This window comes from Portunus trituberculatus, chromosome 49 (assembly GCF_017591435.1).
Source record: "Portunus trituberculatus isolate SZX2019 chromosome 49, ASM1759143v1, whole genome shotgun sequence".
NCBI lineage: Eukaryota > Metazoa > Arthropoda > Malacostraca > Decapoda > Portunidae > Portunus > Portunus trituberculatus.
In genome coordinates, this window is record NC_059303.1 from 19,448,381 (window position 1) to 19,468,836 (window position 20,456).

General features: G+C 41.7%; 2 protein-coding genes across 2 annotated transcripts; both read left to right on the plus strand.

Annotated features, from left to right (window-relative positions):
* Nucleotides 1-2,574: 2,574 nt before the first annotated feature.
* Nucleotides 2,575-6,108, plus strand: LOC123499231 (B9 domain-containing protein 2-like). The gene is given in 6 exon segments (XM_045246993.1): nt 2,575-2,831; nt 4,476-4,601; nt 4,722-4,805; nt 4,808-4,855; nt 5,181-5,299; nt 5,940-6,108. Coding segments are annotated over 6 exon segments (525 nt in total). The 5' UTR covers nt 2,575-2,743; the 3' UTR covers nt 6,000-6,108.
* A 51-nt stretch (nt 6,109-6,159) lies between these two features.
* LOC123499230 (tectonic-1-like) lies at nt 6,160-12,038 on the plus strand. The gene is made up of 8 exons (XM_045246992.1): nt 6,160-6,504; nt 6,895-6,994; nt 7,512-7,645; nt 8,050-8,227; nt 8,972-9,153; nt 9,674-10,163; nt 10,573-10,893; nt 11,599-12,038. Exons 1-8 carry the CDS (start codon nt 6,160-6,162, stop codon nt 11,985-11,987), a joined length of 2,139 nt encoding a protein of 712 aa, XP_045102927.1. The 3' UTR covers nt 11,988-12,038.
* The last annotated feature ends 8,418 nt before the right edge of the window (nt 12,039-20,456 follow it).

A 20,456-nucleotide genomic window follows, 5' to 3' on the forward strand; every position in this document is an offset into this window, starting at 1 on the left:
GCCTCTCCGCTGTGTAATTCACCTCGGTCGTCTGCTGGTCACCCAGCCAGTCTTCCCCATTACGGAGCGAGCTCAGAGCTCATAGTCCAATCTTCGGGTAGGACTGAGACCACAACACACTCCACACACCGGGAAAGCGAGGCCACAACCCCTCGAGTTACATCCCGTACCTATTTACTGCTAGGTGAACAGGGGCTACACATTAAGAGGCTTACCCATTTGCCTTGCCGCCTCCGGGATTCGAACCCGGACCCTCTCGAGTGTGAGTCGAGCGTGCTAACCACTACACTACGCGGTGTAAAGAAAGTGTGTGTGTGTGTGTGTGTGTGTGTGTGTGTGTGTTTTTATTCACCACGGTCGTCTGCTGGTCACCCAGCCAGTCTTTCCCCTACGGAAAGAGCTCAGAGCTCGTACTGACCGATCATCAGGTAGGACTGAGACCACAACACACTCCACACACCGGGAAAGCGAGGCCACAACCTCCCGAGTTACATCCCGTACCTATTTAATGCTAAGTGAACAGGGGCTACACATTAAGAGGCTTGCCCATTTGCCTCTCCGCTTTCCGGGACTCGAACCTGGACCCTCTCGATTGTGAGTCGAGCGTGCTAACCACTACACTACGTGGTGTAGTGTGTGTGTGTGTGTGTGTGTGTGTGTAGTAAATGCATGTAGTTTTGTGTGAAGAAGGAGAGTTGTACGTCTTTAGTGGCATAGTGGATAAGGTACAGTACGTGGTGAGGATGGGATCAGGGAGACATCAATGCGTAGGTTCGAATCCCACCATGTACCGCCTTGAAACTTTGCCATTTGTCGAGTGGTTTAAAGTTACCGACATGTCACCATATGATACCCAGGTTCTAGGTGGTTACACCAAAGATGCGTTTGAGTGGTAATATGGGCCCTAAAATGGGTACCACTATAAATAAAATTGCCTGCACCACTAATGGGCGGAAGTTGAGTTATCGCTTCCCATGCATATTCTTCAAGTATGCCTACAGGCGCTATAGGCCATAACATGAAAAAAAAAAAAAAAAGGCTGTGACTGCCCCTCTTGAGCTGTGAGACACAAAGGAAGCGTTCAGCGAGACCACAACTAGCTTTAATGGAAAGTTCACAACACCCCCTGAACTGATCCAGACCAGAACTATATAAAAAAAAGTCCGTTCATCCAAAGAATCCAGGCCGAAACTGCTAGTTCGGTTGGCAGCCCTGCCCACCCCCGCCGCCACTAAACCTTTCCGACACTTAAACTTGCTTCAAGTACATTTATTTTTCTTCAAGCTATAAACTTGTATATCTATTGAGTTAAGTGAAGAAAAATAAATGTAATTGAAGAAAATTTAAGTGTCGGGAAGGTTTAGTGGCGGCGGGGGTGATCAGGGATGCCAGCCGAACTAGCAGTTTCGGCCTGGATTCTTTGGATGAACGGACTATAGTCAGAAACAGAACTAGTGCTATTAGACCTTGCTGGGAGTATATTATTGTTTCCGTAGGTGTCTATTACTTCCTGTCCTGTCCTGTACTAAACTGTCCTACTACCTGTGTGTGTGTGTGTGTAATTCACTGCTTGATCTGCTGCAGTCTCTGACGAGACAGCCAGACGTTACCCTACGGAACGAGCTCAGAGCTCATTGTTTCCGATCTTCGGATAGGCCTGAGAGCAGGCACACACCACACACCGGAACAACAAGGTCACAACTCCTCGATTTACATCCCGTACCTACTCACTGCTAGGTGAACAGGGGCTACACGTGAAAGGAGACACACCCAAATATCTCCACCCGGCCGGGGAATCGAACCCCGGTCATCTGGCTTGTGAAGCCAGCGCTCTAACCACTGAGCTACCGGGCCGGAGTGTGTGTGTGTGTGTGTGTGTTGCTTTGTCTTTCATTGTACAGATGGTGATGCAGAGTGTGTGTTTTCTTCAGAATATAATGTGTAGACTGTAGTTTTGGAAGTAGTAGTTGTAGTAGCAATAGTAATAGTAGTAGCAGTAGGAGGAGATGGAGATAGAAGAACTAGGAATTGAGGGAGAGGAGAAGGAAGAAGGAGAGAGATGAGAGAGGTGTAAGATGAGTGGAGAGTAGTAGCAGGAGGAGGAGGAAGAGGAAGAGGAAAAGGAGGAGGAGAAGGAGGAAATTAGAAATGGAGGGAGGGAGGAATAAGGAGGAATAGAAGAAATGTGGAATATGGGTAGGAGTAAGAAGGGAGGATAGGAATGCATTAGGAATCTCTCTCTCTCTCTCTCTCATAGTAGTAGTAGTAGTAGTAGTAGTAGTAGTAGTAGTAGTAGTAGTAGTAGTAGTAGTAGTAGTAGCAGCAGTAGTAGTAGTAGTAAGTAGTAGTAGTAGTAGTAGTAGTAGTAGTAGTAGTAGTAGTAGTAGTAGTAGTAGTAGTAGTAGTAGTACTGTAGTAGAGTAAATTTAACGATACAGATTTATTTTTGCATTACATTCCTAGTATTTAATTTGGATTTTTTCCATATGGTATAACGTTTATCTTCTAATTTTATTTTACAATTTGACGTGCAGTAAAGCCAAAGATTCTCGTTTGACACCAGCTGGCAGCGCTTCCAAAGTAAACAAACAAAGCGGCGTGCGGGAGTGCGGGCCGCGGCTGACCTGCAGTAACGCTGCGTCCAACATTTTCATGTTTTCCGCGATTGTGAAGAGAGAATTGGATCGTGTTGGTGAGGAGTGTTGGTCTGGTGAGTTAGTCCCGCGGCGCACGGCGTTCCTGCATGGCTGAGGTGCACGTGGTGGGCCAGATCACCGGCGCCACGGGTTTCCCAGACTCCTCGCTGCTGTGCAAGTGGCTGCTGCAGCTTGGTGAGTGATGCCCCTCCCCGCCCCCTAGCGCCTCCCCGATCTTTCTCTCTCTCAAAAACATATATGCACATGGTATTTTTTCAACACGTACGTCGGAAATAATTTGTTAGAGTTCCCCAAGGACAATAACCTCAATACATTTATCAGTGGACTCAGTGACATTAGGTGATGAACTCAGTGACTATAGTGAGAGTCACTACCAGTCATTGTATTCTCTCTGTCAATATATATATATATATATATATATATATATATATATATATATATATATATATATATATATATGGGCGTATAGCACACTAACCAGTCGTGTCTTAATCTTTTTTTTCGTAAATCTCTAGAATAGGACCTCCTCTCTAATCCGTGCAATAATAACACAAAATAATGTGTAGTTAATGGAGAATGCGTACCTTGTGGTGTTGTTTGGGGGTCACACACGGTTATGTCACATTGCCTCACTGAAATTAGAGACGTCACTCGGAGTCTTTTGTATATATCTGGGGTTTGTGGGTAACAGGAAGTGACTGTCTGTTGTTCACATCCTGGGTTTGTGGGTAACTGCTGAATAGGATTCTTATTGTGTCTATAGTTCTTTTGTCCAAGGACGTGCCACCACCTCTTAACACCACAAGCTGCGCCAATGGGAATTTGCTATATGTATTCGTAGGCGGGGCACAGCTGGGCAGACAGGTGCACAGAGATTTGTGTGCAGTTGAGCCATGGCCACCAGTGACATTAGTTGTAAAGGTTGTGAATTTGATTACTGGGAAATCATCGCTCCTGCGATGCAAGTCAGTGTACAATCAAGAAGAGGACCAGCCATGACCTTCATCCTTTCGTTAAGGTATTGTGAGGAGGGGTATTGGTAGAGGTAGGGCATATTGTGTGAAGTTATAAGAGAACCGGTGTGGGGGGGAGGGAAGCTGCCCCAAAGCAAGGATACGGTAGGTTATGTTTATGTTAGGGTTAGGTTAGTGTTGCAGGGGGTCCGAAGGGGCGCAGCCCCGGCTAGGTTAGGTTACGTTAGGTTAGGTTTATGTTAGGGTTGGGTTAGTGTTGCAGGGGAGGCGTAGACCCCCCCGGTTAGGATAGGTTATGTTAGATTAAGTTTATGTTAGGGTTAAGTTAGTGTTGTAGGGGGGGTCTGGGGAACAGCCCCCCCAGTTAGGTTAGGTTAGGTTACAATAGGTTAGGTTTTTTCCTGTAGATTTTTTTTAGATTGCCATATCTCGCCTCTTTTGGCTCTCCCCCCCCCAAAACCCCCAATTCCCCACGTGCCCCCAAGCTTGTTGGGGGGAAGGGAGGTAATAAAAAGTATATGTAAAGAGTTGCTGTTCTACAGATTTACAGTGTAGGCCTGTTCTGGCAGGAGAGGCACATCTGGGCAGGTAGGGATCTGTCTTGCAGGGCTGGAAGTTTAGCAGGGGGAACAGATCTGTGCAGGGAAGGCAGTGAAGGGCAAGTAGGGCAGGGGACACATTTAGCTGCTTGACTGATGAGTGTGAGGGATCTTTGAAACAACATAACCAAACATCATGGTATTGTTGTCATTATTGTTATTAATTTCCAGGTAAATTTATATAAGTGCATCCATTTAACATTTGTGGATGAAGCTGATTACTGTGCCACTTGTCCCTCCTGTAGGCGGAGGGTGGAGGCTGGTGGAGGGCCTAGCGGAGGGGCAAACTCAGGCTGACCATTCTGAAGTGGGAGAAGAAGTTGTTTGGTGCCATCCACTTGACATCCATCTATCCACACGTGGCATACAGGGTGTGTGTGGTTGTGTGTTGTTGTTGTCATTGATATTGATTATTTATGTCTCAGGCTGTGATATTTATTTTGATGACATAAATTATCTTTTTCTTTCTTTTCCTCCTCTTTCTCCTCCAGGGTGGCCTCGGCTGCTGCTGCAGGTGTACCGACAGGATGCGCTGAGCCGAGTGGATGTGTGTGGGTACGGCATCATCCACATCCCCACACACCCGGCCACCACACCCTGCACTGCCACACCTGGAGACCTGTGGGTTAGTTCACACACATGTAAAGAGAAGATCAGATGTATTCATAGACAGGATTGATACACTGATAGATAGATTAATGTTACCTCTCTCTATTATTATATATGAAAGGGCTTTTAAAGGTAAGATTAATGTGAAAAGCTGTGTTGTTTACTATGATGGGATTCATTTAGATATTAGTTTAACTTAATGTTACCTTACCTAAACTAAATGTACATCACCTTAACCTAACCTTATCTATACTGATACAACCAAATGTAACCAAAGCAACTCTTATATAACCCAACCTCAACCTAACTCAACCTAAACCTAATCTAACCTAACGCAACAGGTACATTTTCTGAGGAGTTCCGACGGGCTTTTCTGGGTGGAGGACCTCAACTGCTATCCACAGAATTCATCCACTCATCCTTAGAGCGCTATCGTCTGTCCACCATTGCTTCGGGCACGGTGAGTGTGTGTGTGTGTGTGTGTGTGTGTGTGTGTGTGTGTGTGTGTGTGTGTGTGTGTGTGTGTGTGTGTGTGTGTGTGTGTTTTCACTGTTTTTTTTCACTGTTTGATCTGCTGCAGTCTCTGACGAGACAGCCAGACGTTACCCTACGGAACGAGCTCAAAGCTCATTATTTCCGATCTTCAGATACCCCTGAGACCAGACACACACCACACACCGGGACAACAAGGTCATAACTCCTCGATTTACATCCCGTACCTACTCACTGCTAGGTGAACAGGGGCTACACGTGAAAGGAGACACACCCAAGTATCTCCACCCGGCCGGGGAATCGAACCCCGGTCCTCTGGCTTGTGAAGCCAGCGCTCTAACCACTGAGCTACCGGGCGTGTGTGTGTGTGTGTGTGTGTGTGTGTGCATGTGTGTGTGTGTGTGTGTGTGTGTGTGTGTGTGTGTGTGTGTGTGTGTGTGTGTGTGTGTGATAGAATTACTTGATTATTCTGAATTAAAAAATTTGGTATTTTAATTTGTTACATATACTGAATTGTTGATTCATACATACATATATACTACTTTCCTCTTATTATGTTCCTCTTATTATGTATTGTGACAATACCTTTCTCTCTCTTTGTGTTTCAGGTTCACCTTGATATAGGAGTGATTCTCAGAGAGTTTGACAAGTATGGTATAGCAACATAGAAAGAGACACACTGAGATAAACAGAGAGACAAACAGGTAGACAGATACAGAAAAGCAAAGGGATAGATAGAGAAAAAGATAAACAAAGACAGACAGAAATAGATCAAATGAACAGATAAAAAAAAACATAAGAAAAAGATAAAAAGAAAAGATAATAGCAATGGATACATCTACCTTGAAACATCACCTCCTCTTTGCCTTTCTCTTCCTCCTCTTTTTACACCCTGCTGCCACCACCACCACCACCACTACCACTGCTGTCACCACCACTACTGCTGCAACCACCACACCAAGTATAGACACCACAAATATGACCACATTAGATTATATAGACTATTTTATGAATAGTACTGATATAATAGGAGAGAATGAGACTATTACTACTACTATGACTCCTACTACAACTGCTGCTGCTGATGGTGATGATGATGATGATGGTGATGATAAAAAGGAGGATCTGAAAGAAGAGTTATTTTTGGGAGACTTCTGCTTGTGTGATTTGAAGGTGAGAGAGAGAGAGAGAGAGAGCCTTAATATATTGTGTTTATTTTGGTATTAGCAAAGAAATTATTTACACTGATTATATTCATTGTGATAAATGTTATCAAATATATATGTGTTACATTCTATTATGTATTTTTTTCTACATTATAAATGTGAATTAATAAAAAAAACTAAAAAGTAATCAAATATTATTGTTACTATACAAAAAAATAATTATGGCAATGACAATAGGTGGTAAAGATTGAAGTAATAGAGAAAAGAAAGAAAATATGTATGTAAATAAATAGATATGATACTTGTAGATAAGAAATAACATTGATCTATTATAGATACCTCAGTGAAGTTTATCATAGAATAACACTTCCTCTTCCACATCCTTCTCCTTCTCCAGGTTGATGTGTGTGACGTCAACTGTTGCTGTGACACTGACTGCAGTGCCTCTGACCGCCTGGCCTTCTCACACTGCCTTCCCCGCCCCTCTCCCACCCCTGGTTAGTGGTAGTAGTGGTGATTCTAGTAGTAGTAGTGGTGGTAGTAGTAGCAGTAATAGTAGTAGTAGTAGTAGTAGTAGTAGTGATGGTGCTAGAAAGAGTCCTGTTTTCCATAGCTGCCTATATAAAAGGAAAAAAATACAGTCTCACATTTGCTGATGCACTCTTTATGTAGTAGTAACATTGGTAGTGGTTATTGTAGTAGTAGTAGTAGTTGTAGAAGTAGTAGTGACACTAGTCAAATTATGTTTACTGTGAAATGTTTTGTAATCAGGAAGTTCAGAATCTTTCCACTTAATATAATCATAACAGTATCTTCATTTATCATATTCTAACAAAGGATTTAAGCCTATTTACATTACCACATACACAAAGTCTCTCTCTCTCTCTCTCTCTCTCTCTCTCTCTCTCTCTCTCTCTCTCTCTCTCTCTCTCTCTCTCTCTCTCTCTCTCTCTCTCTCTCTCTCTCTCTCTCTCTCTCTCCCTCACTCCCTCTCCCTCTCCTTTCTTCCCTCAGAACACCGGTACTGCCTCCAACACAAGATCGTCTTCTCGTCCACTGAGGAGTACAAGGTGGAGGTGGATCAGGGCGGCCTCACGTGTGTGCTCATTGATAACCTGCCTCACCACGCCGCCCATACGCCCGTCAAGGTGAGGCTGGGTTGGGTCTGGTATGATTAGGTTACATAGGGTTTGATTAAGTGGTGTTGGGTTTGGTTAGTTTAGGTGGAGTTAGATAATGTTGGGTTGGGTTGGGTTAAGTTTGGTTTAGGGAAATGAGTTTGGATTTGGTTAGGATGGGTTTTGTTTGATTATGAGGGATTGGATTTGGTTAGGTGTGGCTTGGTTCAATGAGGATTAGTTTGGTTTGGTGAGGATGGGTTGAGTTTGTTTTAAGTAGGCAAGGTTGTTAGGTTAGGTAAGGTTTGGCTGGGTTGGGGTTGGTTGGATGAGGTGAGGTGAGGTGGTGAATTTGAGTTTTACTGTTTTATGTTGCCCAAGCCACCATCATGCATCCACAGGGAGCCCAAACTACCTTTCCTGCTTTCCCTCAGGTGGCAAGGACACTGGAGGAGTTTGAGGCGCTGCAGAGGAGGAGCAAAGCCTTCCCGTGGCCAGAGACCCCATTACAGCGAGACTCACAAGATGCAGACACCACACCTCAAGATGACAGATACAATTATGGTGATTCTGTGTGGGGCTATGAGAGTGATGGTGTTGTGGTCAAGATGGGTAAGTTTTTGTGTTGTGTATGTTGTTCAATAGAGTGTAAACATTTTAGCTATTCATTGATCTATTTACTTATTTGTTGATCTGTTTATTTGTTCTATTATATATATATATAATTTTTTTTCTGTCTATTCATTTTTTTAATAACTTATTCTTTTACCATTTAAGTGATACGTTTTGCAATATTTTTCACTCAATTTGTAGTAAAAAATTATCTATTTATGTATCTTTACCAGAACCACACTCTTTACTTTCCTTCTTCCAATTAATTCTAGATATGGTTTAAAGTTACCTACATGTCACCATGATACCCTGGTTCTAGGTGGTTACACTCAAGATGAGCTTGGGTGGTGATATGGGCCCTAATATGGGTACCACTATAAATAAAATTGCCTGCGCCACTAATGGGCAGAAGCTGAACAGCGCTTCCCATACACTCTTCAAAGTGTGCCTACAGGCGCTATAGGCCTTACCGTAAAAAAAAAAATATATATATATATATATCTGTATTTCCATTGGGGAGACTAATTCTAATATCATTCAACCAGTCTCTTCTCTAACTGTGTCTTCTCAAATATCCAGCCTCTCTTTATCTTCATAATGAAAGAGACAGAGAGAGAGAGAGAGAGAGAGAGAGAGCAATTGCATATGTGTAAAAAGTATCAACTAACACATATCACATTCTCTCCTTTCCTTTCCTCTCTCTCCACTCCTTCTCTTCCCTCCTCCCCATCCTCCTTTCCTCAGGCCTCCCTACAGCTATCATAGGAAGTGAATGCCAGGCCCAAGAGGACATCCAGTACTTGCAGGACACCAGGACAGCATGCAGCCGAGTCCTTCAGGGTCCCAAGGGATGCCATGCTCCTGAGCTCAGCGCCTCCACCTACCTTACCCTGACGGTCTTATCTGGTGCCCCTACTGAACCTGAGGTGTGTGTGTAATTCACCTCGGTCACCTGCTGGTCACCCAGCCAGTCTTCCGCATTACAGAGTGAGCTCAGAACTCATAGACTGATCTTTGGGTAGGACTGAGACCACATCACACACAACACACACCAGGAAAGCGAGGCCACAACCCCTCGAGTTACATCCCCTACCTATTAATGCTAGGTGAACAGGGGCTTGCCCATTTGACTCGCCGCTTTCCGGGACTCAAACCCGGCCCTCTCGATTGTGAGTCGAGCGTGCTAACCACTACACTACGCGGTGTGTAACAACAACTGTGTGTGTGTGTGTGTGTGTGTGTGTGTGTGTGTGTGTGTGTGTGTGTGCATGGAGATGGTGTTTTTTATATAAGTGATGGTGCAACAAAAAAGAAAGACAAAAAAAGACATGCTAAGGTGCCAAGAGGATTATCCTAAATTTACCATAAGTCTAGATTAAATCATCACTGTAACCACAAAAACAGTCCTTAAAAACTAAAAACTAACTCAAAACCTTTCCATTACAGAGTGTCAACACCACTGAAGACCTGGACAACACCACAACCACACCTCCAACACTAGAAAACACCACCACAATCCCTCCTACCACACCAGACACACCAGCACCTACCCCAGAGGACACCAACAAGACAAACACAATAGAAATCACACCATATCTTTGCCAGACGGAAACAAACGGCGAGGAAACATGCACTGAGGTGGAGCTGACAGACTTACCAACACCGACATACACAAACAGCGAATGCACCAACACACTACATCGATTAGACTACATTTTCATACACAATGGAGTAGAAGGGATGGTGGAAGTGAGAGCAATGGTTCGACTGGGAAATACATCAGTGCAGGGAAGGTTACAGAGGCAGGAGTTCAGTGCTAAGTTTGTGTGGGAGGACAGCCTGGACGAGGAGGTGTTTGAGAGGAGTGGCCGGCCGGGATATGTGTTTGGAAAGCCTCTCCTCCTCGGACGTGTTGTGGAGAATGTCACTGAAGAAGGTTTGTGTGTGTGTGGTTGTTTGTGTTTGGGTGTTATTGTTGTTGTTGTTGTTGGAAGTTTTTTTGTTTATTTGTTATTTTGGAAAATCTTTTTGTGTATTTATTTATTTTAAGGCTCTATATGTATTTATTTTTTGTTATTACTTTCATTTGTGATTGTTTGTCATTTCTTTATTTTTTTTATTATTGTATTGTAACTGACTACTATTATATATTATTTCTAATTACTAACTATGTATTTCTTTTGTCAAACTATTGTTAAGTCATTTAGATATTTTCAACTAATAATCATTAATAACTGCTGACTACATTTCACTACTATTTCTAATCACTAACAACTATTTCTAACTGCTTAACCCATCCAGCTACAAACTGTTTCTAGCGACTAACAACTTTGGACTTCTTTCAGGTGAAGTCAGGTCAGCCATCAGTCTTGACCTTGATCCGACAAAATGGCTGACCGTCCTTTCCCCGGGCAGCAGAGGTCACTGCCACAGTCGCACCCAGGTCAAATTTGGCATTGATATGAGGTCCAGCTGCTCCCTTGAGGTGACCCAAGATGACCTGGGCTGTGATGGGCTGAGAAGTCAAATCTTGGGGTTACTCTTGGGGTCATATCTTGGTGACCTCGGTGCGCTGAGGATTGGAAGCTATGGAGATGCGAATGTGGTCAATGTGGCTGACTGGGTGCCCATCTTGGTGCCTGTGGAGTCCAGAGGGATTTCTTCAGGTGTGTGTTTCACTGTTTGATCTGCTGCAGTCTCCGACGAGACAGCCAGACGTTACCCTACGGAACGAGCTCAGAGCTCATTATTTCCGATTTTCTTATAGGCCTGAGACCAGGCACACACCACACACCGGGACAACAAGGTCACAACTCCTCAATTTACATCCCGTACCTACTCACTGCTAGGTGAACAGGGGCTACACGTGAAAGTAAACACACCCAAATATCTCCACACGGCCGGGGAATCGAACCCCGGTCCTCTGGCTTGTGAAGCCAGCGCTCTAACCACTGAGCTACCGGGCGTGTGTGTGTGTGTGTGTGTGTGTTTTATATGCAGGGCCTATGCTATTTATTTCATACTTATCTAATCTTTCTCGAAGTTGATTTTACTTTTTTATTTATTTAATTCCTTTTTTTTTGAGTCTCCTCTTTTTCTGTCTGTATTTATCTGATGTACAGTTCTTGGTTCTGTTACTTGGTTCTGCCACCTGTTCTATCTATCAAGTCTTTCCTTCATTAAGTTGTATGCTTCTGTGTCCCTCTCACCTCCTTTATCTGTATGTATAAAGTCTTTTCCTGAGTTGATGTATCCTTCTATTAATTGAACTATTCTTATAACCTTAAAGGCACTTATGAATTAATCTGCACCACCATCGTCATCTTCCTGTCTTTATTGTTATCTTAAATCACTATAATTTCTATCTACAGACAGGAGAAGAACATCAGGCTGCCAAAGTATCATCAAGTCAGTTCATCTGGAGATCTTCTATAGCTTGCAGGGAGCATTGCATAACCCACAAGCCAAGATCATTGCAGTTGTCTTGCGTCTCGGCCCTCCTCAGATCTTCCCCATGATTCAGAAGGCTTCCACTACCTCCTCCTCCTTCACCTCCACCTTTTCCCTGGAGCTCTTCTCTACTGTAGCATTTGTTGAGGTAAAGAACACACCACTTCCAGCATATGCAAGGCCACCCAGTCTAGACATTAAGTTGCCCTATGATTTCTTCTACCCGTTTCTTCCATCTAGTGCGTGTGTGTGTGTCATGCGCATCCATCTGTGTGTCATGTGTTTGTTCTGTGTTTTGTTTGTGGTGTGAATGTTATCTCTTTCTTCCATTTAGTGTGTGTGTATGTATGTTTGTGTGTTTTTGATATGAAAGTGTGTGTGTGTGTGTGTGTGTGTGTGTGTGTGTCTGTGTCTGTGTGTATGTGTTTGTGTGTCTTGTTGTGGATGGGAGTTTGTGTTTGTATGTTTTATTATGAAAATGTATGTGTTTGTTTGTTTGCTGTCTTGTGCCGTCCATTAAGTGCCAAGAAATGTGTGTGTGTGTGTGTGTGTGTGTGTGTGTGTGTGTGTGTGTGTGTGTGTGTGTGTGTGTGTTGTCCTGTACCGTCCATGAAGTGCCTCGTCGTAATGTGTGTGCATTTGTATGTGCATAATGGTAGCAGTGATAAGTGTTTTAATTTTACTTACACACAGCACTATTAAATGAGATGATGATTTGTAATGTAGCTTATAGTAATAGGAGACAATAGACTCAGTGAAGCATTGGAGTACACCTTTGTAATGATGGATACTGTGGCATCAGGGGTGTCCTGTTGGGTGCCTCGCTGTGTGGTAAGGCATGACACCAGTGAAGAGAAGACAGGAGGTGGAGGAGACAGAGCTGGAGATGCACAAAGTAGGAGTGACAGAGGGAGAGGAGGAAGGTAGAGAGAAGCCATTTGCTCTAGAGTAGGATATGCACAAAATAAGAGTGAGTGAGGGAGAGGCAGAAGGTAGAGGGAAGTGGTATGTTGTGGCAGCCATAAGGATGAGAAGCTGAAAGAAGTAGTAATAGTAATAGTGGTTGTGGTGATGGTGATAACAGTAACTGTAGTACCTGCACTCTAGTCATTCCATGAAGTATTGTATTGCACCTCACAAACTAGAGAAATAATTCAGGTGTTAAGAAATATATCTGGTGATCTACGTATGAACACTTGAGTTGTGAATGTCCATAGATCTGAATAAAACCTTGACTGGATATAGCACAGACTGGAACCATATTAAACACAACTCTCATAAACACCCAAACAGTCTTTCCACCAACTTGCCCTTGAAAGATTCCAGTAAATTAAGTGTCAAGAGGAGAAACAGTGATGGGACAAGTGGTGGTGTGTCAACTCTTTAAATGTAAGTAAAATCTGCAGGAATTTGTTCTCATAGTGGTGGATGAAGAAAACAGACCGATTAATCCTTGTTAGTGCTGAGTCATTAGTGAGATTTAATACTTTGATTGAGACTTGGTACACCTTTCCAATTACCAGTCACTCTGAGACACCTTTACTTGTTCTGCAGCTACATCAAATCTTTAAATAGGGAAGAAATTGCAAAATGTGTTCTTTTATGTAGATGCTAATAAAGACTTCACACATTGCTTCTGGTGCTGCTTATTGTTTTGTGTTGCAGTGGAAAGGTTAAAAGTAAAGGGTCTGTATGTTTGGGAGAGAAAACAAAAGTGGGATTAACATAGTGTTGTGTTCATTGCATTGCCCAGCTGCCCGGATCAAAAGTAAAGCATTCATCCTCACACACCAACGGCACATCTTATTCCTGTTATTATAGAATCTATTTCACATGCATTAACTTGAAGGTTGTTTATAGGTTTAATGACATGAAAATACTGTTTATATGTCCCGATGTATATCTGGCTGTGGGTGAATCAATTATCCAATCATACCAATAGTGCAACAGAAAAAAAAATAGTATGTAGTGTTAAATTAGGAACAAACTGACTTTGTGACGATCTCTTAAATGGAAGTTGTTCATTAGTAGGTCACCAGGTGTATGTTTACTAATGCATTCCTTCATTTATTCACATGTATCTATTTATTTGTTCATTGTGCACTTTTTCATTTAAATCAATGTATTTATAATATTTATAATAAGTAATGTAAAACTGTCATTAAAGAATAGTCAGTAATGTATTACCTCTTCTATCTAACCTTAATAGTGGTGGTGGTGGTGGTGGTGGTTACATAAAAAGAATTGATGGTCATGGTTGTAGTGGTGTGTGTGTGTGTGTGTGTGTGTTTACCTAGTTGAATTGTACAGGGTTTGAGTGGGGCTCATAGTGTCCTTTCTCCATGTCTATTTATCCAATTTTTCTTTAAAATTATGCACATTATGTGGTGTAACAACTTCATCACTCAATGCATTCCAATTTTCCACTGTTCTATGTGGAAAACTGTATTTTCCAATATCCTTCACACACTGTCTCATCCTGAGAGAGAGAGAGAGAGAGAGAGTTGCTATACTACGCCCACCATAACCCACATCCATTATGATATGCAGATCAAGGCATTGAATTTCATTGAGACAGTCCGGATCTTTCTTTTCCTCCTATTAGGAAGTCCTGCCATTATACTTCTTACCTTGGGGCAGAACTCTCTCTCTCTCTCTCTCTCTGATTTCCACCAACATCATTATTGCATGCAACTTTGATTGTTCATGCCTTCTCCTCTTCCTTATCCTCCTCCTCCTCTTCCTCCTCCTCCTCCTCCTCCTCCTCATTCTCCTACTCTTCCTCCTCCATTAATACAACTTTGATTATAGGAAGGTGATAGGGAACAGGTATGAGAAATGTAAAAACAAGAAAGGAATGGGGATGGGGAGGCAGACATAAGGTGGGGTTAAGAAAGGAGGTGTGCTTTAATATGTCATGAGTTCTGGCCAATGATATTCACCTATTGTAATCCCTTGAGTTGACATATTGCTCTAAGTAGGTAAAAGTTAAGGGTAGGAATTGAGGTTGCTTCATCAAGTATGGAGGCATTGGTACATGTTCTGTATATTCAAATGATAAATTACTTACCTACACTAATCCTTTTAAATCCTTGTTTCACTTAAGCTACTTGCAGTACTCTAACCCTAATCCTTCTTACATATCCTTGCTTCTTTTATCTATGCATAGTGGAGGGTGTTTTCTCTCTCTCTCTCTCTCTCTCTCTCTCTCTCTCTCTCTCTCTCTCTCTCTCTCTCTCTCTCTCAGTACATTCTGTCTTTCTATCACACAACCAACAATCTTCAATTCATCACCCACAAAGCATCTATATACTGTGCCAGCAGTTACCTCTTATCATTGGCGTCTCTGTAACTTCCTGCACACAATAAGCCTCACAGCACTCAAGGCCATCACACTCCTCATTATCTGCTGTTTTCAATAGTTTTTACTCACCAGGTGCCACAAAAGATTAGGATGTTCTGCTATTATTACTACTGCTACTACTAATACTGCTACTGCTGCTGCTGCTGCTGGTACATTACTTTTACTACTGCTTGTACTATTACTACTACTACTACTACTACTACTACTACTGCTGCTGCTGCTGCTGCTGCTGCTGCTGCTGCTGCTGCTACTGCAACTGCTACTGCTACTACTACTACTACTACTACTACTACTACTACTACTACTACTACTACTACTGTTATTCTTACTTTTACTGTTGTTATTACTAGTGCTACTACTAGTCCTCTTACTATTACTGCTGCTGCTACCACCACTGCTACTACTGCTGCTGCTGCTACTGCTACTGCTACTGGCACTGTTGCTGCTGTTTCTGCTACTGCTGCTGCACCACTGCTACTGCTGCTACCACTGCTGCTGCTGCTGCTGCACCACTGCTGCTGCTGCTGCTGCTGCTGCTGCACCACTGCTGCTACTGCACCACTGCTGCTGCTGCTGCTGCTGCTGCTGCTGCCACCTACTGCTACTGCTACCACTGCTGCTGCTGCTACTGCTGCTGCTACTACTACTACTACTACTACTACTACTACTACTACTACCACTACTACTACTACCACCACTACTACTACTACCACCACTACTACTTACACCTTCACCACTCACCACTACTACGACCAGTGGCTTAGTGAGAGATAAATTCCCATGGAACCTGAAAATGTCGCCCCCGAAAGTAATAAAAATGTAAGATTATGTACAATACACTTGTTTACCATGTATACATATATTATACTAGACAAGTTTCCTTTCCGACCGCTCTATTGCTGCTGTGGTGTGGTAGACGGCCACTGTTCTTCAAAATCTACTGATGGTGGAGTTCCTCAGGGTTCTGTCCTATCATCCACTCTCTTTCTATTATTCATTAATGACCTTCTTAACCAAACTTCTTGTCCTATCCACTCCTACGCTGATGATACCACCCTACATATTTCTACGTCCTTTCAGAGACGACCAACCCTTCAGGAAGTCAACAGATCACGCAGGGACGCCACAGAACGCCTGACTTTCGATCTTTCTAAGATTTCCGATTGGGGCAGAGAAAATCTAGTAGTTTTCAATGCCTCAAAACTCAATTCCTCCATCTATCAACTCGACACAACCTTCCAGACAACTATCCCCTCTTCTTCAATGACACTCAACTGTCTCCCTCTTCCACACTGAATATCCTCGGTCTGTCCTTTACTCATAATCTTAACTGGAAACTTCACATCTCATCTCTTGCTAAAACAGCTTCTATGAAGTTAGGCGTTCTGAGGCGTCTCCGCCAGTTTTTCTCGCCCTCCAACTGCTTACTCTATATAAGGGCCTTATCCGCCCCTGTATGGAGTACTCTTCGCATGTTTGGGGGTTCCTTTCACACAGTTTTACTAGATAGGGTGGAATCGAAAGCTTTTCGTCTCATCAACTCCCCTCCTCTGAGTAAGTGTCTTCAGCCTCTTTCTCACCGCCGAAATGTTACATATCTTTCTATCTTTTATCGCTATTTTCATGCTAACTGTTCTACTGATCTTGCTAATTGCATGCCTTCCCTCCTCCTGCGGCCTCGCTGCACAAGGCTTTCTTCCTCTCACCCCTATTCTGTCCAACTCTGTAACGCAAGAGTTAACCAGTACTCTCAATCATTCTTACCTTTCATTGGTAAACTGTGGAACTCCCTCCTTGCATCTGCATTTCCGATTTCCTACGACTTGTTTTCTTTTAAGAAGGAGGTATCGAGGCATTTGCTCCCTAATTTTGGCTGACGCTTTTGCCTTTGTAGAGAGCCAGCACTCAAATGGGCCTTTTTATTTTTTTTTTTTTTTTACCCTTGGCCGGCTCTCTTCCTTCATAAAAAAAAAAATAAATAATAATTATAATAAAAATATATGAACTTTAAATCAATGTTTTCTGCGCCTTCAATTTTGCAGTCTAAAATTTGAACATCAATATTCTCAGTGGCCTCGCTTGTGCCGCCCCTGACAAATGTGCCACCCTGGCCATTTGCCTTACTCGCTCCCCCCTATCACTACGCCACTGACTATGACCACTACTAACTACTACCACTACTACTACTACTACTACTGCTGCTGCTGCTGCTGCTGCTGCTGCTGCTGCTGCTGCTGCTGCTACTACTACTACTACTACTACTACTACTACTACTACTACTACTACTTTCACCATCACCACTACTTCTATTACTACTACTACTACTACTACTACTACGACTATCACCATCACCATTACTACCTTTACTACTACTACTACTACTACTACTACTACTATCACCATCACCACTTCTACGACCACTATTAGCTACTACTACTACTACTACTACTACTACTACTACTGCTACTGCTACTACTGCTGCTACTACTACTACTACTACTACTACTACTGCTGCTACTACTACTACTACTACTACTACTACTACTACTACTACTACTACTACTACTACTACTACTACTACTACTACTACTACTGCTGAGAGAGAGAGAGAGAGAGAGAGAGAGAGAGAGAGCGAGAGAGAGAGAGGAGAGCATATAGCCTTTTTGACACTTATACGTAGTAGCGATGATAATATTGATAATAATAGTAATGATAATCATGATAACAATAATGATAATACTAATAAAAAAATAATAGTAATAATAATAATAATGGAAGGATCGTATTGGAGAGGACCTGAGGGAGAGAGGATTGAGTGGAGAGGTTTGGGGACAGAGCCTTGTGGAGAAGACTAGTGAGGAACAGCGAATATGAACATAGAGGATTACAGGCAGAATAGTAATAATAATAATAATAATAATAATAATAAATATAATATCAGTACGTAATAGCATATTATACACAACAAGAGGATTACAGGCAGAAAATATAAATGTAATAATATCAGCAGCAGAAATATTGACAAGAATCTGATATACCGTTTTCTCACTCGATATTTCTTCTCTTGAATTGTTCACTGTTCAGTTATACAGGAGATGACTCAAGGAAGGATGTTTAATTCATGATTCCAAGTTTTCAAAGAATTTTCATGATCCTAGAATGAGGTTTTAAAGATGTTTTTATGGTTTCAGTGTGGGTTTCAAGGATGTTTTATGTCTAATTGAGTTTTCAAATATTTTCTTTTAAGATTCTAATGAGACTTTCAAGATGTTTGCATGATGTGATGATATGCTAAAGTCATCTAGTGTGTTTTCGTAATTTCAATGGTTTCGGAAGATTTTCAGGATTCTATAAGTATATTTTTAAGGTTATCAAGGGTGTTTTCTTGAATCTCAAATTCTACTGCGATTTTCAAGAGCACTTTTAAAATACTCTTCGCATAACAGGATTTTCAAGGATGTTTTCATGATTCTGTTACGGTACCGGTAGCATTTCCCAGGATGTATGTTTCTACTACCTAGCATTTTCAAGGTTCTCAAGGGTGTGTTTATGATTCTACTACGATTATATCAAAGGCGTTTTATGTTATTTTACCAGGATTTTCAAATTATTTCATGATTTTCCTGGGAATTTTGAAATTTAAAGTCTTCGTAATTTACTTAATTGTATTGGAAAATTTTCAAGGACGTTTTCCTATTTCTACTAAGATTTTCGATTTTTTTTTTTTTAATTAAGGGGTTCTTCATGAATGTTATGCATTTTTCAGGGTTTCCAAAATTGCTTTCATCGTCGACCGAACAGCATGAAATGAAAATCTAATTACAGGAACCAGATAATGTAATATCTCTGACCTTTGAAAACTACACTCTTTGTGAGAGAAGAAAGCGTTTTACAGTAGGAGACTTCAAGATATCAACATCCGCAGCAGCATTTCAATAACAAACAATGAGATGGCGTCTGTCAGTCTGTCAGTTTGTCAGTCTCTCAGTCAAAATGCAATCTGTCGAGTTCAATTAACATATGAAAAGGATGTTTGACCATTGTACAATAGGAGATTTTAGTTTTGTATTTACATTTGCAACATTACGACGACAAACTACGTGAAGAAATAATTATTTTGAAACAGCGCGCCCCATCTCCACTAGTTTTTTTTTTTTTTTTCTCTCTTTATGGTTTTAGCGCCAGATTGATAGGTTTTCTATAATATTAACATGACAGACACTCTTGACGACCCTGCTAATCATCTTTGTAGACTTTAAATAATCATTGTGAGAGAACAAAGCGTTTCTCAAATTCTGTCAGTCGAGTTAAGACAGGCTATCATCAAGTGAACGTTTGAAGTTTTTCTGTTGGGTTTTCACGTGCTAGGGTTGTTGGTGAGCTTAACACAGCTGTTAGGCAGCTAGAGGGATGTTACAGCTCAGAGAGGATGTTTGAGTCACCACCATCATCATCATCACCACTACCATCACTCTTTATTATTTTTGTTATCATCGTGTTTTCGTTTTTATTTCCTCTCTCTCTCTCTCTCTCTCTCTCTCTCTCTCTCTCTCTCTCTACTACTACTACTACTACTACTACTACTACTACTACTACTACTACTACTACTACTACATATGTATGTACTGTATGTATCTATTATGGTATTTTGGTAGTTGCAATACTGACTGATCGATATGTGGGCGGGAAATATAAATAATAATGAATAAACAATAAAATAAGATAAAAAAAGGAAAATCATTAGTCCTCTATTGGCAGTCTATGCATAGATGCATCACATGATAATTATATGAACGCACAATTACACCATGCATGGTTAATTATTAACCATGCATGGTGTACTGTCTTGTGCGTTCATGGTTGGATAGAAGGAAAAGTTACGGCATTTCCTACCTTATCACGCTGTGTACTTTTGACTCGCCTTACATCAACATTATATAATAGATGAAGCTTCGTAAACTGTATTTATTCATTTATTGCCTTTGTGTCTATTATCAGTACAGCAAGAGGTGGAGAAAGGAACACAGACAAATATATAGTAATTTCTTCATTATTTCGTTTCAGTCTTTGGCTTGATGTGCAGTATTACTTTGACAACACAGATAGATGCTCATAAGAAAGTTTAGCATTCATAACTATGTAATGTGTGTGTATTATATATCAAGAGAAAAAGAGAGATGAAAACATTCAAATATTGTGAACTCAGGCTTTTCTCTCGCATAACCTCTCAGCTTTTTAATTGCTGCTCAGAATTACTTTGGTAACATATGTATAGCTACTGATAATAGATTACGTTTGTTCATAGGTCACACACAGAGGGCTGGGGACTCCAAAAATCAAGGTACAGTAGAAGACTAATCGTCCACAGGATATGATAAGGTGCCCCCCCGTTTCCGCTCAGCTCTACACAAACCA

Excerpts from the sequence above, each read along its gene's own strand:
- LOC123499230 (XM_045246992.1), top strand. The coding sequence starts at position 6,160 with ATGGATACATCTACCTTGAAACATCACCTCCTCTTTGCCTTTCTCTTC. Across the intron at positions 7,646-8,049 it reads CCGCCCATACGCCCGTCAAG|GTGGCAAGGACACTGGAGGA; the intron begins GTGAGGCTGGGT and ends GCTTTCCCTCAG. Across the intron at positions 8,228-8,971 it reads TGGTGTTGTGGTCAAGATGG|GCCTCCCTACAGCTATCATA; the intron begins GTAAGTTTTTGT and ends TCCTTTCCTCAG.